This window comes from Herpailurus yagouaroundi, unplaced genomic scaffold (genome assembly GCF_014898765.1).
Source record: "Herpailurus yagouaroundi ecotype Mexico unplaced genomic scaffold, PumYag 191, whole genome shotgun sequence".
NCBI lineage: Eukaryota > Metazoa > Chordata > Mammalia > Carnivora > Felidae > Herpailurus > Herpailurus yagouaroundi.
The window spans coordinates 15,917,314-15,935,024 of NW_024412422.1; the positions used below are offsets into that span (position 1 = coordinate 15,917,314).

Below are 17,711 nucleotides of genomic sequence, written 5' to 3' on the forward strand. Positions count from 1 at the left end.
GAGATCGTGACCTGGCTGAAGTCGGACGCGCCACCCAGGCGCCCCCTTTTCCTTTTTTATAATGCAGGCATTTACAGCTGTAAGTTTCTATGTGCTACTTTCTCTGCGTCTCGTGTAAGGTTTCGGTATGTTGTGTTTTTGTTTTCAGTCATCTCAAAGCATTTCTCCAGTTTCCCTTGTGATTTCTGTTTTGAACCATTTATTGTTTAAAAGGAGGCTGTTTAATTTCCACGTTTGTGGATTTCCCACGTTTTTTCCTTTCATCCTGTTCTACTTTCACTCCATTCCTATAGGAGAACATACGAGTGAATTTTCCATTTTCATTCTTGCACTTTTCAAGTCCACAATTCCCATTTGTTTCTTTTCATAATTATTCATAATTTGTATTTCTTTATTGGAATTCACTCGCGAGTCACCTTTCTCACACTTTCCTTTGGTTCTTTAGGTATGATTTTTTTTTTTAATTCTTTGTATTTGAAACAGCTGTTTAAAATATTTGCATCTTTGTCCAGTAAGTCCAACGTGTGGGCTTCCTCAAGAATAGTTCTTTTTTCTAAATTTTTTATTTAAAAAAAATTTTTTTTTAATGTTTTTATTTATTTTTGAGACAGAGAGAGACAGAGCATGAGCAGGGGAGGGGCAGAGAGAGAGGGAGACACAGAAGCCCAAGCAGGCTCCAGGCTCCGAGCTGTCAGCATAGAGCCTGACATGAAGCTTGAACTCACGGACTGTGAGATCTTGACCTGAGCCGAAGTCGGAGGCTTAACCGATTGAGCCACGCAGGCGCCCCTTTTATAATTTTTTAAATGTTTATTTATTTTTGAGAGAGAGACAGAATGTGAATGGGGGAGGAGCAGAGAGAGAGGGAGACACAGAATCCGAAGCAGGCTCCAGGCTCTGAGCTGTCAGCACAGAACCCGACACAGGGCTCAAACTCGTGAACCTCGAGATCACAACCCGAGCTGAAGTTGGACGCTTAACTGACTGAGCGACCCAGGCACCCCAACCACAGTTCTTGATTGCTTTTCGTCTTGTGACTGGGCCATCCTTTTTTGTTTGTCTGCTTGTCTCCTAATTTTGTTGCTGTTGAAAAGGGGAAATTTCACATAATGTCCTGTACCAACTCTGAAATTAAGTTATCTCTTTTTCCTTGGGTTTTCATTGTTGTTTATTGTAGTAGTAAGTTGGGTTATTTAGTGACTTTTACGAAGTAAGTCTGTAGACTCTATTTTTTGCTCTGTGTGGTCACTGCAGTCTTGATTTGGCCAGCTTGGTGGTCAGCCCGCGATTGTAGAGATTGCCCTAGACACTTGGAATCAGAACGTGCCCCAGTCTTTACCGAGAGTCTCTTTGTGTGTGTTGGGACACACTTTCAATACCAGCCAGGCATTTGACAGCCCTGCCTCAGCTTTCACTTCCTGCTTTAACAGAACCTCAAAGTCAACCCGTGGTGAGAGCTTAGAGCCTTCTCAGGTCTTTTTTGAGTATGAACACAGCCCAGGACGTACACACAGCCCTACGTATAAGCATAGTCCTGCAGGCTCCCCAGGATAGGCATTAGCTTTCCAAAGTACCTCTGGATATCTTATTCCTCATATTTTCCTTTTAAGCTTTTGGGTTGGTCTATTTTTTTTTTTTTTTTTTTTTTTTTTTTTTTTTTTTTTTTGCACCAAACTTTATTCAGTGCCTCCAGGCGGCTATGAAGTTAAACAATTGCCGACAATGGCTTTGAACAAATACCTCTAGGGATAAAGCTTGTCACACTGGGTGAACTCAGAGCGAGTCAAATACTGACAGCCTTGTAAGTGGGATCTTCCGGGGAGCTATCAGACAAGTCCAATAACGGCAGTTCTTTGGGAATTAGGGTCTGGAGGCTCTCCAGTGCTGATTTGCTCTCTCCAGTGGCTTTTGTCCTGCGAACCCAGGAGTTTTTATTGTTGACAGTGAGCTGTAATTTTTTTAAAGCTACTACGGAGCTGGGAAGTAGGGGATGGGAATAAGTCAAGTAAAAATGCCACAAACTTCGCTCTTTTTTAACCAAGATTTAGCTATTTTTGTTGAATACGTGCTCTCCTGGTTGCATAGCCTTTATTTCCAGAGTTGTAAAAAAATTGATTTTGGCTTTTTCTCCTTTTTTTGGCCAGTTTTCTCCTGGCTTTATGGAGAGAATTTGTGGATGTCCTTACTCTGCCATTTTCAGTGATGCTGCTGTGGTGTGCAACATTAATGGAAACTCATCTTCATAAAGGAATATAAATATGTTTTCAAGGCATAAAACCTAGCGTTTGCACAAATAGCAGAATAAAAGAGTTGTATTTTGATAGATGGTGGATTTTTAGCAGTCTGTGGCAACAGGGGATGATTTAGATGTAATATTTCACAAGATTAAATTGCTTTCTTATTGTGTCAGAGGCAGGTAGGATTGGCTTTGGGATTTGGAGGAGGCCATTGATGGCCACTGGAGAACACGGTTGCAAAAAATCTCAGCCACACATGCAAAGCTACGGGAAGAAACATGGTTGCAAAGGTATTTGGGATCAAAGCACAAGCTTGGATCAGTGGGGATTGGTTGTTACAAGAAATAAAGTCACCTGCCTTGAAACTCAGTTTGATAAAATTGTGGTGGTGTCTTCTTGAAGCCTGTGAGTTTCTACAGAGTAGAGATTGGTGCTCATTTTAGAGCCTTGCATGTTGCTTAAGACTTTCAGGTATAAGTTGGCTTACAATTAACATCAGCTTGGGGCGCCTGGGTGGTTCGGTCGGTTAAGTGTCTGACTCTTGATTTCGGCTGGGGTTCGTGGGTTCGGATCCTGCGTCGGGCTCTACGCTGAGGGTGCGGAGCCTTCTTGGGATTCTCTCTCTCCCCCACTCTCTCTCTCTCTCTCTTTCTCTGAAATAAATAATGAACATTTTTTAAAAATTAAAATAAAATAGGCTTAAGTAAAAGTTTTTTTTATGTATATCTAAATTTCCAAAGATAGCAGACACCGATGTGTCTGGATTCAGAAACTCAGAAACCTTCCAGGAATCTGTCCTGTCCTGCTCTTGTCTTTGATTTCCTTTGTCCGCATTTCGCTTGAATCAGTCTCCTCGAGGGGCCACGTTTGGTGTGTGTGCTCCTCTGTGGAGCCTGACTCAGTGGTCTGGGGTCAGCACCACCTAAGCCACATTCATTGGTAGCAGAGTAGGATGATACCCGGAGGAAAAACAAAACGTTGTCATTTCAAACAGAGAGTTGGGTGGATTTTTCAGCGTCCGTGAACGCTCATCAGGCAGAATTAATGCCTGCCCGTTACACACGGCAAGCACCCCCGTATCGAGTTTCCCAATTGCGTTAGGAGCAGAACCTAGCCATGTGTTCTGGAATCACGACACCGTCCCTCATCTTTGGACCCATGGTGATTTCGTCCACACCCACAACACTGTCCCACCTTTGGTGAGTTCTCGTCTCAGTTTCTGCAGTGCTTCCTGCTTCCTGTCCTTGATGTACACCTGAAATATAAAGGTGCATATATAGTTCATGTCCCTGGGGAGGATGGAATATTCAGATACATGGACTGTAGTTATGTGGCTTTGGACGGAACTCCTTGAGAGTCCGTCCAGGGGAGAGGACACACGTAAAACCAAACACCAACTTATTTTTTTTCATCTTTCTTAGATTGGGCTGGCACTGTTTACAAATACTCACTACAAAGTTGGCTTTTTTTATTGATGAGTAGCTATTATTTTCAGGTTTAATTTCGGTGAATAACAAATCATCTATGAACCGGGAATAATAGTAGGAACTATCTTGGAAGGGTTGTGGAGGAAGCTGAACAAGCAATTAATTACATGCAAAGTACTTAGAGTACTGCCTATTAATTATTATTATTATTTATTACTCATTGACTCCACCTCTTACTGATCTTCAGTTTTAAGGTGGATAATGAGGGGGTCATTTCGAAAATCAGGTACAGGACCCACTTAGTGCTTGAGCTGAGACTAGGGGATCCAAGAGTGAGAAGAGAATGTGAAGCAATTATCCGTTGGGTAGAGTCAGATGGAGGCGACCGTGTCGTTCGGGGGACCTCGCTGCTCAGCGGCATTTTGCCCGGCTTCCACCGGCTCTCTAGTTGACTTTCACTCTTCGGACGCATGTGGAAGGAGCGTCTTTCCCAGAGTCCCTTTGTGGACCTGCCTGGTGGCTCTTTACTTCATTCCTGGAGCAAACCTTTCATAGCATCGGCTGCAGTAGCTGCATGGATGCAGCCCTTGTTCATTTTCCGCCGATTCCGTTCTGAGCTCTGTACGCAGAGAGTCTCGTTAAACCTTCACGAGGTCACCACGCGGTGGGTACCTTTGTTCTCTCCGTGTCCCACATCAGGGAACTCGGGCGCGGGGGGAGGGAAGTGCCTTGTGGCGGACCCGGGAACGGACTGTGAAAGCCGTTTGCACGCCCGCACTCCACCGCCGGCTTCACTGGGGACGCCCGCTCTGCCAGCCGCCTCCGCGGGTGGCTCCCCGTGCGACAAGCCTTGGACTTCCCGGCGAGGACGAGCGGGTGCACTCTTCCCCCAGCCTGCCTCCCCCTGCTGAGACAGCGGACAGATGGCCGGTGTGACGGCGCCGTCTGGCTCGCTTGAGGGAGTGGCCGGGAGTACAGCAGAGAAGTAGCCCTGGCCTCGCGGGGTCACTGGACCAGGGTTGGCGGCCGGAGCCTCCAGACTCTGGTCGTGCGACAGGTGCAGTCGAACCCGCGATGGGTTCTTTCACTTGAGTCGGACCTTCTGGGACTTGGGATCCACTGACACGGGGCCGAGCCAGGCCCAAAGCCAGACCGTCCAGTCCCGGAGGCTGTGCGCGAGGCCTCCCCCCCGCACAGCTTCCCACGCACCAGGTTCCGTCCCCGGTTCCGGGGATGTGACGAGGTCAGAACAAAGGGGGCCGAGACCTGGGGAGTCTACGGTCTGATGAGTAGTTAGACATGGAAACACAAGCACCAGATGAACACGGGGTGAGCATCGGGGGTGGGTTCCCGCAAGGCAGACTGGGCGCGCCGTCCACGCCGTGGCGGGCAGAGGAGCCCCGTTCCCCCCAAGAAGCGGGTGTGGAGGCTGAGATGCGCGGGTGTGGTGAGGGCTCTGCGTGGCTGCGAGCAGGGGTGAGGGTGAGGACTGGGGAGAGGTCTGGGGGTCTCCCATGGGAGGGACAGTGTGGGGGGGCGAGAGAGCCAGAGGCGGGGTCAGGGTCAGATGGCCGCAGGCCGCGAGTGTGGACTTAATCTTAACAACAAACGGCAGGAGGCTTTCCAAGAGTTGCAACCTAGGGGAGAAACGCTGCGAGTTCCGTTGCAATACAAAGGATGCTCTTCAACTGTCGTGGGGGGCGTGGACACGGGAGGTGGGTGGGCAGCCGTGGTGGCTGTCCACGCGGCAGGACAGGGTCTCCGTGGCGGTGGTTGTGGGGGCAGCAAGAAGGTGGCAGGCGGGGGAGAAGTCCCGAAGGTGGCCCCCGCGGGACCCCGGGGATCAGCAGAGGAAGACAGACATTGCCGCGGATCCCTGGGCTTGGAGGGGACCCTGGTGACTGGGAGGCCTGGGGGAGGAAGGGGGCTGGCGGTCGGCTCCGGATGGCAGAGGTTGCTTTTCCGCGACCGGTTCTCCTCGTTCTGTGTGTGGTTACTTTCCTCCTCCTCCTCCTCCTTCTTCCTCCTCCTCCTCCTCCTCCTCCTCCTCCTCCTCCTCCTCCTCCTTTTTTGTAAAGAATCTTTTTTCTAAATGTTTCTTTTTGAGAGACAGAGAGAGAGAGAGCACGCGTGCGAGCGAGTTAGTTGGGGAGGGGCAGAGAGGGAGAGAGAGGATCCAAAGCGGGCTCTACGCTGACCGCACAGAGCCCGAGGTGAGGCTGTGAGATCGTGACCGGAGCCAACACCGGCCGCTTAACCGACTGAACCGCCAGGCGCCCCAGTTACCGGTCTTAATTTGAAACTACAGCGAGGGCCGCGTTCACGGTGTTAATGAGCTGGGAGGACAGGCGGCCGCCCACCGAGTGACCCTGGAGCGGAGATCTGGGGACTGTTGGAGAGCACCCCGTGTGGTGTGGGAGCCCGGCCGCAGGCTGGAGCGAGGGGGCTGGTGGCAGGAAGGGTCCTGGGAGGGGTGACCACGCCCCTGTCCCTGGGGGCGGAGGAGGGAGCGCGGCTGTCGGGCTCCGGGAGCTCAGCCTGGGATGCACCGTCCCCGGCTTCCCAGAACTGCCGAGCCGCGGGGCCTCCGCACTGGGTCCAGGCAGACGGAGTCTCAATGGCAGGGGGAGAGGGACGGTGGCAGTGGCCTGCTCACGGGCTCCCCTGTGTGTGACCTGCGCCCTCTGCTCTCCCGCGCAGGACACGGAGGTGCTGAACACGGCCGTCCTCACCGGGAAGGCCGTCTCGGTTCCCGTCAAGGTCGTGGCCGTTCAGGAGGACGGCTCCGTGGTGGACGTGTCCGCGGCTGTGGAGTGCAGGTCTGCGGATGAAGACGTCATTAAGGTACGAGGGGCCTCTCCGCTGGGCCTCTGGGGGGCCCCTCCCCCTGTCCCAGGGTCCCGTGGGGCTGGCGCCACGGTGACCACACACTGAGGAGTGGGGGCCTGGCTGGACCTGGAGGGGCCGTGCAGGTGCGCTGCTTCCCTCCCGGACTGGGGACCCCCGGCACCTCGAGCAGAAACAATTTTCTTCCCCTCCTTTTGTTCATAGGACAAAATTTCCCTAATTTTAGCAATCCACATGTCATCTCAATGTTTGCCAACTTCTTGTGTAAATAACATTATTTACTCTGTATTTTCTTTAAATGTCCCACTTTTTCAAAGGTAAGTACTAATTTAGCCTCTGAGGGGAAGGAAAAATTCTTCCTCTACCCTGCAGATACTTCCAGCTGGACTGAGAATCAAATTGACATGAGACAGACCAACAGGAGGGGAAAAAAAAACCAAAGTTTTTTCACGTGGGCGCAGAGGCCCAATCATGAAATCGAGGCATAAAGGAACCACCAAGGCAGGCAGGTTTTGTCCTTTTTTCGACAAAAAGGCAATGAACCTGTGAGGATTTGAGAGGACAGGGAAAACTTAACTTTGGGGGCTTCAGCGAATAAGGAATTGTACCAGACAGCTCAGCTAAGCACCTGGTAAGAAATTCTGTCAAGAATGAGGGCTGGGGCGGCAGATGAGCAGAAAGAGACAAGGGATGTTTATACTGCTTTCTTGTGTTACGACTTTCTCTAAATTTCCAAGCTCCGTGATAAGGATGTCTCTTTACCTGCTGACGCAGGGAGGGTACCTTTCACTTGAGCTCTTTAGGGTCAGAGAGGGGAGGAGCTGAGTCTCTTAAGTAACTTTTATTTAAAATAACCGATGTGCCCCAGGACCTCATCATGAAGACACTACCATCCACGATCTTGACGTACTAATTTTTTTGTTAACATACATTAAAATAAAAGTCCCTCCAAGTGCCTCCTAATGTAATTTGAGTACCAGTGGGCTCCAGCTCATGGCTTGAGTGATCTGGCCATGGGGCATTTCCTCTGGATTCTTCGTTCTAATTAGCTGTGTTTCTGACTCCAAATTCAGCCAGGGATCAGCCCGTGGTTTATTTCATGTTCTTTGCAGGGGTCTGGTTGAAGCACCAAATTTAGAGTTTCTGCCTGTTTTTTTCTTGGCACACTGGTTGGCCATTTCCTTTTGCAGCAGACGATTCACGGAGAAAAGACTTAAAACTTCAGAAGGTCCTTTCTCCGTGAACTTGCTAAGGGAGCCCCCGGGGCCCGTGCATTCATTCATTTTAGAAAACCAAGTTTCTGCCTTTCCTCGCCTGTCACAGGTTCCTGTTTAGAGGTTAGATGAAACTTGGTCCCAGGCTGAAGAACTTTGCCGTAGACAGAGAGGCCTCCAGCTTCTCGCCGGGTAGAAGTGACCTCCAGGAGGCTGTGCCTCAAGCCTGAGATGGTTTTGATAAAGAAGATTTGATGTGTCTGTGAGCCCTAATTAAAAAAAAAAAAAGTTAATCCTTAGGAAACGCAAATTTGGCACAGCCTGCTTCCTGGGCTTGGAATGCTAATTCTCCCTGGAGACAGAAAGGGGATTAGCTTCAAAGCACACGCCGCCTTGCCCCGGGGCTCCTGGCGGGCCTTGTACTCTGTGGGCAGGTCTGATTAAACAAATCTAAGGCCTTGTGTATTCACAGTTTAGGAAGATCTGAGCCAAGTCCTACGAGCTCATCTGCAAGGAATGAGAAATTCTGATGGTGCATCGCCCTTGATTGCCTTTGACAGTGCACTTTATTTACTGTTCCCATGTCATTCCAGAGGGAGACACGGGGCCGTGGCATATGGAGGTGGCGTCTGGGTGATGGTGGCCCAAACAAACGGCCTGTGTCTGCAGCCCCTAGATGTGTGTTCCTTCCCGAGAGCCTGGGGGAGCTTCCCAGGGTGGGCTCCCTCCTCTGCCGCCTTGGAGTATGGCCTTTGCTTTGTTTCCCCTTCGCAGAGGTAACCTAGAAATATCTTATGCCCAGCCTGATAAATTGCTTTGGAAGACAGTAGTTTGGGTGGGTTTTTTTTTTTGTTTGTTTTTTGGATTTTTTTGGTTTTGTGTTTGTTTTTAACTTAGCTGTCACTCTCCATGGCCCCATGAAGTTGGAGCTCTCTTCCAGCAAAGTATGACCTGATCTTGAGAAGAACAAACCAGAGTGAGCAGACCATCCAGCTTGGAGCTGCTTTTGAGACTTTTCTAGGGGGGACCAGGCTCTGTTGCAAATCCGGGGGCTGGAATCAAGGGAGGGGTATTAATGAGTTGGATGTGATGCGTTTGTCATGGGTTTAGTGTCACTATTTGTAGGAAATGTCGCCTCAACTCTGAGATGAACAGTGTCACCTGTAGAGTTGTGCCCTGGCCTCAGTGTCATCCCAGGGGCATTTCCCAAACACGGGACACATTTGTTAGCACCCCTTGGGGAGACCCCCCAGCCTCTACGGTTGCAGAAAACACTGTGATCCCCAGGGAGAATCTTGCAGGGCTCACCAAAGATCTTTGTGCCTTGGAAACTCTGTGCATTGGGACCGTGATTTAGGTAAAAAGGGAAAAAGTATACATTTAGGAAGACGTACATTGTAAACAGATTGGCTTCTTTGACTTGGGATTCAATGATGTTGGAGGGACAGAAACCGAGGACACAAATGACTTTGAAAGGCTGGAAGCTTGGCCAAATTTGGCAAGATTGGGAGGGATAAATTTTACGTTGAGAACTTCTATGTAAAAATCCACACACAGTAGAGGATGCGTCTTAATAATAGAGAGAGAGAGAGAGAGAGTGTATGTGTGTGTGTGTGTGTGTGTGTGTGTGTGTGTGTGTGTGTAATATCCAAATTTTGCCATCCTGTAAAAATTGTCAAATTCACATAGAAATCTGGTTTCCAGCTCGTTATGAAGTCAAAATTTTAGGTAGCCGTCTGCCCACGTTGCTTGCTGGGACCCCCACCTGGAGCTGGGCCCTCCAAATCACTACTGCCCCCACCCCCTCTCGCTCCCCCACGGAGGCCGGCAGGGCATTTGTCATTTTCTTGTCGCCCTCTTGCTGCAGGTTTTCTGAAAGCACATTTCGGGGGAAAGTGAGGTATTTCTCGTGCCCTGGATTCTATAAAAAGTCAGCCACAAATGCTGATCTCACTCAGTCACCCTGACCGGAATCTTGTGTCTTTCTGGGGGGGGGGGGGCAGCACTGGACGCTGGACTGTATTCTGCTCAAGGGTGTTGGGGCGGGGGGAGGTACCGGGTGTCGGTGACAGAGGGGTGGTCGGAGCCCGTGTGAGCGTGGGGCCTGGTGAGAAGGAAAGGGACAGGGGTGGGGTGAAGAGGGACACAGGACAGCTCTCTCTAAGCCTTCCAGGGGCCACCGTTCGGGAGACAGAGCACATCTGTGCCATTTAAGTCCCCAGAGTGGAAATCAAAAGGAAGCCGTTCTAGCTCAGTCCAAAGACAAAGAAGTCAGAGGCAGGGAATCCTCTGGTCAAGATTTCAGTCCGATGATGTCCGCTCAAATCCCGACTCCACCTTCCTCTCTACTTGACCTTGGACAAACCACTTAACATCTCTGAGCCCAGCGTCCTGATCTGTAAAAAGAGGACGATAATGATACAGTGTGGGATCTTCTGCAGGGATTTGTTCTAAAGTCAGCGTGTAGGTCAGAACAAACGGTAATCAAAGTAATCCTTGAAAATCCTTGACAGAAAACCTGGGTTCACAAAGTTCGAAAGATAGTTGATGTATTTTATTTTTAATTAAAAAAATATTTTTTCAAGTTTATTTATTTATTTTGAGAGAGAGAGAGAGAGAGAGAGAGAGAGAGAGAGAGAGACAGAGCATGAGCAGGGTAGAGGCAGAGAGAGAGAGAGAGAGAGACACACAGAATCCCAAGCAGGCTCCAGGCTCTGAACTGTCAGCACAGAGCCTGATGTGGGGCTTGAACTCATGAACCGCGAGATCATGAACTGAGCCAAAGTTGGATGTTTAACCGACTGGGCCACCCAGGTGCCCCAAGACAGTTGATATTTTTTGAATAAATATCTCCTTGCATTTGAGCTGTGGCCAAATTTTCGGGGGGCATTATCGGGCATAGTTCGTATTGAAGGGAATGTTGGGGGTATCTTCGTAAATTAGATTTGAGCAGAGTTGATGGTAAGATATGTGTCTCTCTTTTATCCTCCTCTTACGTCTTCTGATGCAAGTGTTGTCAGATAGCAACCTCCAGTTATTCCAAGCACATATAATTGAATTCTTGCTTTTCAAATCTGTGCATGATAGAATCCCAAGATGGAGTTTTGGGGATGATTAAATAAGAGTGTATATCTAAAGGAAGCCACGTGATGCTTGGTCTGCAATAGATCAGTCAGTGAATGTTATATCTAAAATACCAACATCCATATTCATATCTGCGTATTTTATATTTTAGCCCCTCCTTGATTGCGAGGTCTACAGAGTCCATGGCTTTGTTTTGGTAACAGTGCTCTCCCCAGTCCTGTGCAGAATCTGGAACACAGTGGGGGCTCAATAAATATTTGTCGAATGTATTAACGAACGAAGGATGAATGAATGCTAGACCTTCCCTGAGATGGACCTGTCTGTGAGGCGAGAGTGGTTGCCTGCCTCGTCTTTATCGGAACATCTCCATTGAATTTCCTCTTCCTGGAAATCTTGGAAGGGAAGGGGTAGGTTTTCCGCAGTCAAAGGGACGTGGCATTGGGTAATGACCTGGCCCGGGCACAGTGATCCAAGCCTTCTTGGGTTCTCAGGGGGAGGCTCTTGTTCCAGGAGTACTTACCAATGATCAGCGTGGGGGGCAATGCATAAAGAGCTTTGGGAGGTACGAAGGTGGAACGCACATGAATGAATTCTGTCGCCGGGGACGGACAGTCGAGCTACTGGTATTAATAGTTAGCCTGTGGGGGCGCCTGGGTGGCTCAGTCGGTTGAGCGTCCAACTTTGGCTCAGATCACGATCTCACGGTTTGTGCGTTCGAGCCCCGCATTGAGCTCGCGGCTGTCAGCGCGGAGCCCGCTTTGGATCCTCTGTGTCCCCCTTTCTCTCTGTCCCTCCCCCACTCTCGCTGTCTCTCTCTCTCTCTCAAAAATAAAACTACACATGAAAGAAAAGACCACAAAAGATCATAAATTTATTTTCTCCCAGATCTGGAGGCCAGAAGTCTGGAATCAACCTATTGGCAGGGCTCTACTCCCTCCAGAAGCTCTGGGGAAGGATCCTTCCTGCCTCGTCCTGCTTCTGGTGGCTGCAGGTGTCCTTTGCCCGTGGCTGTGTCCCTCCAGCCCCTCCATCTTTGCTCGGTCTTGCCCTTGTGTCTCCGTATGACCTTTTTCTCTTACAAGGACACTTGTCAGGGGATTTAGTAGCCACCCTAATTCAGAGTGATCTTGTCTCAAGATCTGTGCTTACGTGCTTACAAGACCCTGTTTCCAGATAAGATCACATTCACAGGTAGCAGGGGCTCGAACCCTGGACATACCACTTTGGGCCACAGGTCAACCCCCTACACCATGCAAGGCAATGTATTCACAGGTTCTGGAGACTAGGGCATGGGCACATCCGGGGAGGGTCTCTACGCTGCCCACTACGACACGTTTTCTTTTCTTCTTGAAGTTTCTTTTAAAGTTCTACAGAAGAAGGAAGAAAATGCAGTTTCCATGTTGTAATTATGACTTAATCTTTGGATTATCTATCCTCCTGACTCAGTGATGGCCTCATGTTCTCATGTGTTGGTGACTGTACTGTTTGTCAACGAACCGTGGTCTCTGGAACCACAGTAGCCAGCCATACATCGTCAGCGGGGGAGGAACTGACTCACGCTTGGAGAGAAATAAATGTAAACTCATGCTGGTCTTGAAGATGGTGCCCTCCATCTTTTGGCTGCAGTGATTACATTTCCAGCCTTCTGGTATCAGCTGGACTTGTAATAAGGAGATGCTAAAGGCTTCGGGAAAGGGCATTAAGATGTTAAAGCCTTCTCTGCCCCAGGGAAGGATTTTATTTCCAGAGTTGGTCTGTGAGGGGTATTGGAAGACAGTGGATGTGCTGCAAAAAATACGAAGTTTTCTGCTGCTTGCTCAGCAACGTGTGGGGAGCTGGTCACTAAAGAGAACCCGATGTCCCCTCTGGAGGATATCAGCTTTGATTGAGCAACTGTCTTTCCTGGGTCAGGCAGCACCTACAGAGGCTGTGTGAGCCCACGCTCCTTGAGTGGTTGGCTGTATAGAGAGGACCCAGGGGAAGGTAGGTGTGTCCTGATCTTGGGCTTTGGGGAAGCACATCTGAGCTGGTTTGGACTGGTGTGGTAGGTCGGGTGTAGTGGGCAGGTACTGGTGAAATCCTGCATTGGTGAGGTTTTTTTTTGTTTTGTTTTCATTTGGTTGTGAGTAATAGAAACCCAAATCCACTGTCTTAAGCCCCAAAAGGGGCAATATATTGACTTGTACAGCTAAAAGAGCCAGGTGACTTCAGGCAAAGTTGGATCCAGGAGCTCATCTGCCTTTCTCTCTGTGGTTCTGCACGTTTTCTCCCTGTGCTGCTGCTGTTCCCTGTGCCTGGCACCTGCTCCCCAAGCCCTGCGCCTGTGGGCATCCCGGTGTCCTCTGGGGGCCCCGACTCGGTGCGACTACCTCCTTCCTGCCGTCATGTGTCCCCACGGGTCCTCACCTCCGTGTGTCCCTGCGTGCATATACGGATTCGGGACTCTGCACACTGTACGTCCTCGTGCATGTCGAGGGCAGGGTCTGTGTCCCACGGGTGTCCCTGTCCCCAGGGTCCATCAGAGTGAACAGCCACAGCAGCACACATCTTAGGCACACACGACACCAGGCCAGACTCTGCTCTGCTGGTTTCAGAGAAGGCACAGAGTCCGGCCCGCACGACCCCACGCGGTGGGTGTGGGTGTCACCGAATCTCATAGCTCGAAACCGAGGAGCTGTGCCCGGTGGGTTTTGAGCAAACATCAGCCCGCCGGGTGTCCAAATTCATCGCACCAAAACGTGGACAGACATTTCTTCCCGTTTCTTCGCTCGCCTATAGACAGACTTAAAGACGGATGTGTCTGGAAGTCCAGACCTTTGGGTAAGAGTTTTGATTTTTAAGTGTTGGGAAGTCATTCCGTTGAAAGAGCTCCGTAAGCACGTCTTGCCGGGGGCTGTCAGTCTGGCCCTCCCGCCCCCGGGACAGCAGGTAAATGAGAGGAAGATGCCCCCCAACCCGAGGTCGCGGGTGGGGGTGGGATGGGGGACGCTGTCAGGACCCCCCAGGTGCCGATGAGGCGGTGGGCTCAGAACAGTCTCTGCTCTGACTTCTCCTGAAAGGGTCCTTGTCGGCTCTGGGCTGCAATGGGCTTCCAAGAAGCTCTCAGACTGATCCGAATTTTATTTAGCAGGAGACACAGAGAAATCCAAAGGAGGCTTAAGGCAATGTCTCTCTCTCTCAGCGATGCTTGGCAAAAATTCCTACCGAGAACACTGTTATTCTATTTCTGGGCATGAATTTCCTTCCTTTGCCCACCACCAGGAGCCAGGCGGCTAAGAATAAGTTGTCAGGCAGCTTGGATGTTATTGCCTCATTTTGTCCTCCTTTGTGCTGGTGATTTGGACTTGCACTGTTCCTTCCTAATTGGGGACGGGGCATGAATTTCCTGTTGGCCGGAGGATGGGTCCTGCTGCACTCCCAGCACTGTGTTCCCATCAGCACCACTGTGATTTCAATATTGATTAGCTCTTTTGTTCATTTCGGCCTTTGCATCTCTGATGAAGAGTGAACATTCTGGAACCATTTCTGCATAATGCAGAGAAGTCTCAGAGTGAGCCAGAGTCCGCCCGCCGACCTCCTGGCCTCACCCCCTCCATCCACGTGGCCACGTGCTCCCCACCCTCCTCTCTTGGTGCCTCCCGTCTGCTCCCCTCCACCCTGCCCTGCTCAGGTCCAAGGTCCGGGGTGTGCTGGAGTCTTGGGTCTGTGCATGGGCCTGGGGCTCCTGGAGACATATTTGTTGTGCGTTCAATGGGAGGGGAAGGGACCCTCGTCGATGGTGTGGGGCTTGGTTCACGATTTAAACTCCCGCCGTGCAGCTTTCATGGTGGGCAGAGCGTATCAGCTCCATAGTCAAATTCACTGGGTTTCCCGAGGAACTCAAATCAGTTACACAGACTTTAATAGTTAACTGGGTCACTTACCTACAAGCACTAGGCACAGGTATGAATGGATTTAGGTACACAGGCGATGTGTGGCGGCCGCTATCACAGACTGCCATCTTTCTAGAGGTACGATGCATATTCAACAAACTGCACATACTAAAGCATACAAATTTGATGTTCCAAATCGTCCATCATCAAAATCAAGATAGCAAACGTATCCTCAACCCTTGAACGTTCTTCCTGCCCGTCTGTAATGCGCCCCTCCTGTCCCTCTCCAGTCCCCCCCAGACAAATGCACTTCTTCTCTCTGTTCCTGAAGATCAATGTTCATTTTCTAGAGTTCTGTATAAATGGGATATGGAGAGTATGTTCTCTTCTTCCTATGTCTGGCTTCTTTCACCCACACGGTTAATCTGAGAGTCACACATGTTGTTGTATAGATCGGTAGCCCATCCGTCCTTACTGCAGAGGAGTGTTCCATGGTGTGCACTATATTGCACTTGGTCCATCTGGTGGTGGACATGTGGGTGGTTCCTCGTTTGTGGCTCTCACAACTATTGCCGCTACGAACGTTCATACGGGTTGTTGTCTGGATATAAGCTTTTGGATTAGAAAAGTTGAATCATATGGTAAGTAAACGTTTAACTTTTAAGAAACTGCCAGACTGTTTCTAAAGTGGTTGTGCTATTTTCCATTCCTGTCATCAGAGTTGGAGAGTGTTGGTACCTCCATATCCTTGTTGACACTTGGTGTGGCCAGCCTCTTTAGTCTTAGCCAGTCTACTGGGTGTACGCGAGTGTGCCTTTTTAGTTTTAACTTGCACGTCCGTCTAGATTAATGAGGCCGAACACCTTTTCATGTGATATTTGCTGACCACAGACCGTTGGTGAAGTGCCTGTTCAGATCATTTGCCCATTTTTTTTTTTGGCTTGTTTGCTGTATATCATTAGGTGTTGAGAATTCTTCTTTTGGCTTCAGGTCCTTTATCAGTTATGGGATTTCAAAATATTTTCTTCCAGTCTGTGTTTGTTTTTTCATGACTGATAGGGTCTTTTTTTTTTTTTTTTTACTTTTTTTTTTAACGGTCCCTTTTTTTAATGGGGTCTTTTGAAGAGCATAAGTTTTTCGTTTTGACAAAGACCAATTCATCCATTTTTTTCCCCTTTTACAGGTTATACTTTTGCTGTCGTATCTAAGAAATAATTGCCCACCCCACATTCATAAACATTTTCTCATATATTTTCTTCTCACAGTTTCATAGTGGTAGTTCTTACATTTAGATTTATGATCTATTTTGAGTTAATTTTTGTGTATCATGAGAGGTAGGTGCATAAACTCATCTCTTCTGCACATGGCCATCCAGCTGTCCTGGCACCATTTGTTAAAAAGACTGTTCTTTCCCCCTTGAATTTTCTTGGTGTCCCTTTTTGAAAATCAGTTGACCATAAGCGTAAGAGTTTATTTATGCATTCTCCACTCTATCCCAATGAACGATATGTCTCTCCTTATGACTGTACCACCTTTTCTGATTACTGCTGCTTTGTAGAAAGTATTATAATTGGGATTGGTGAACCCTCAAGCTTTGTTATTCTTTTTCATCATTATTTTGATCATCCTGGGTCCCTTCCCATTTGATTTTCAGGATGAATTTGTCCCTTTCTGCCCAAAAGGCAGCTGGAATTTGGGAATCTTGATAGGTTTCACATTAAATCTGTAGATCGATGTGGGTAGAGTATCACCATCTTAACAATGTTAAGTCTTCTGATCGTGGACATGCGATGTCTTCACATTTGTGGGTCTTCTTTAATTTCTTTCAACAGTATTTAAAAGTTTTAGAGTGTAAGTTTTTCGCTTCCTTTTTTGTGTTTGTCCCTAAGTATTGCATTCTTTTTGGTGCTACTGTAAATGGAATTGCTTTGTGATTTTTATTTTTGAGTTGTTCCCTGCTAGTGTGCAGACACTTATTTGAGTTTTGCATTTTGACCCTCTTTCCTGTAGCTTTGCTGGATTTGTTTATTGGTGTTACCAGTTTTTCTAAGCGGATCCCTTAGGATTTGCTGCATACGAGGTCATGTCACTTGTAAAGAGTGACAGTTTACTTCTTCCTTTCCAATCTGGAAGTCTCTTATTTCATTTTCTTGCCTAATTTCCCCAGCTAGAATCTCAGTAAAATGTTGAATAGAAGTGGTGAGAGTGGTTATTTTTGTCATTTCTCTGATCTTAGGGAGAAAGCACTTTGTCTCCGTTAGGTGTGATGTTAGCTGAAGGGTCTCTTCTTGGTTTTGTTTTTATTTTGTTTTTTCTTGGTTTTGTTTTTGTTTTATTTTGTTTTTTTTCTTGGACATGCCTTTTATTGTGTGGAGGGATTCCCTCCTACTTCTAGTTTGTGGAGTGTTTTTAGCACGAGGGGGTAGTGGGTTTTGTCAAATGCTTTTTTTTGCATCTGTTGAGCTGATCATGTGGTTCCACCCTTCTATTGCTAGCAGTGTTATAAAGCTCTTTCTGTAGAAGAAAAAACTTTTGGAATATTTTGAAGCTCCCGGTGCTCCTTAGGTCAGGAGATAACAGCATTCTGGGCCACCTCCGTTGGGTTTTTGGGTTTTTGCGTTTAAATCTCGGTTTATAAATTTGTGTGCTCGATTATTTCTCAGCTCCACACACGGATGTAGAAAATCGCAAGAATAAGCTGGTTGCCATCCGTGCCTTATGCATCCAGAGTCTCAAGCCGCGTGGGTGGAAGGAGGCTTCTAGTTTGAAGCTTCTGTTGTATAAATAGAAGTTATTAACCATGGGGGCGCCTGGGTGGCTCAGTCAGTTCAGTGTCTGACTCTTGATTTCGGCTCAGGTGGTGATCTCACAGTTGACCTGGAGCCCTGTGTTGGGCCCTGTGCTGAGTGTGGAGCCTGCTTAGGATTCTGCCCCTCTCAGGACACCTGGGTGGCTCAGTCGGTTCAGTGTCTGGCTTCGGCTCAGGCATGATCTCGCGGTTCGTGAGTTCGAGCCCCGGGCTCACTGCTG

General features: G+C 48.7%; 1 protein-coding gene across 2 annotated transcripts in view; it reads left to right on the forward strand.

The window, feature by feature from the left end:
- The window catches only part of TMEM132B (transmembrane protein 132B), a 228,180-nt gene that overhangs the window by 179,316 nt on the left and 31,153 nt on the right, over positions 1–17,711 (forward strand). For both annotated transcript variants that reach the window (XM_040444097.1, XM_040444098.1), the window contains one exon: positions 6,365–6,508. In XM_040444097.1, the coding sequence (XP_040300031.1) occupies positions 6,365–6,508 (144 nt within the window). The remainder of the gene's footprint in view (positions 1–6,364; positions 6,509–17,711) is intronic.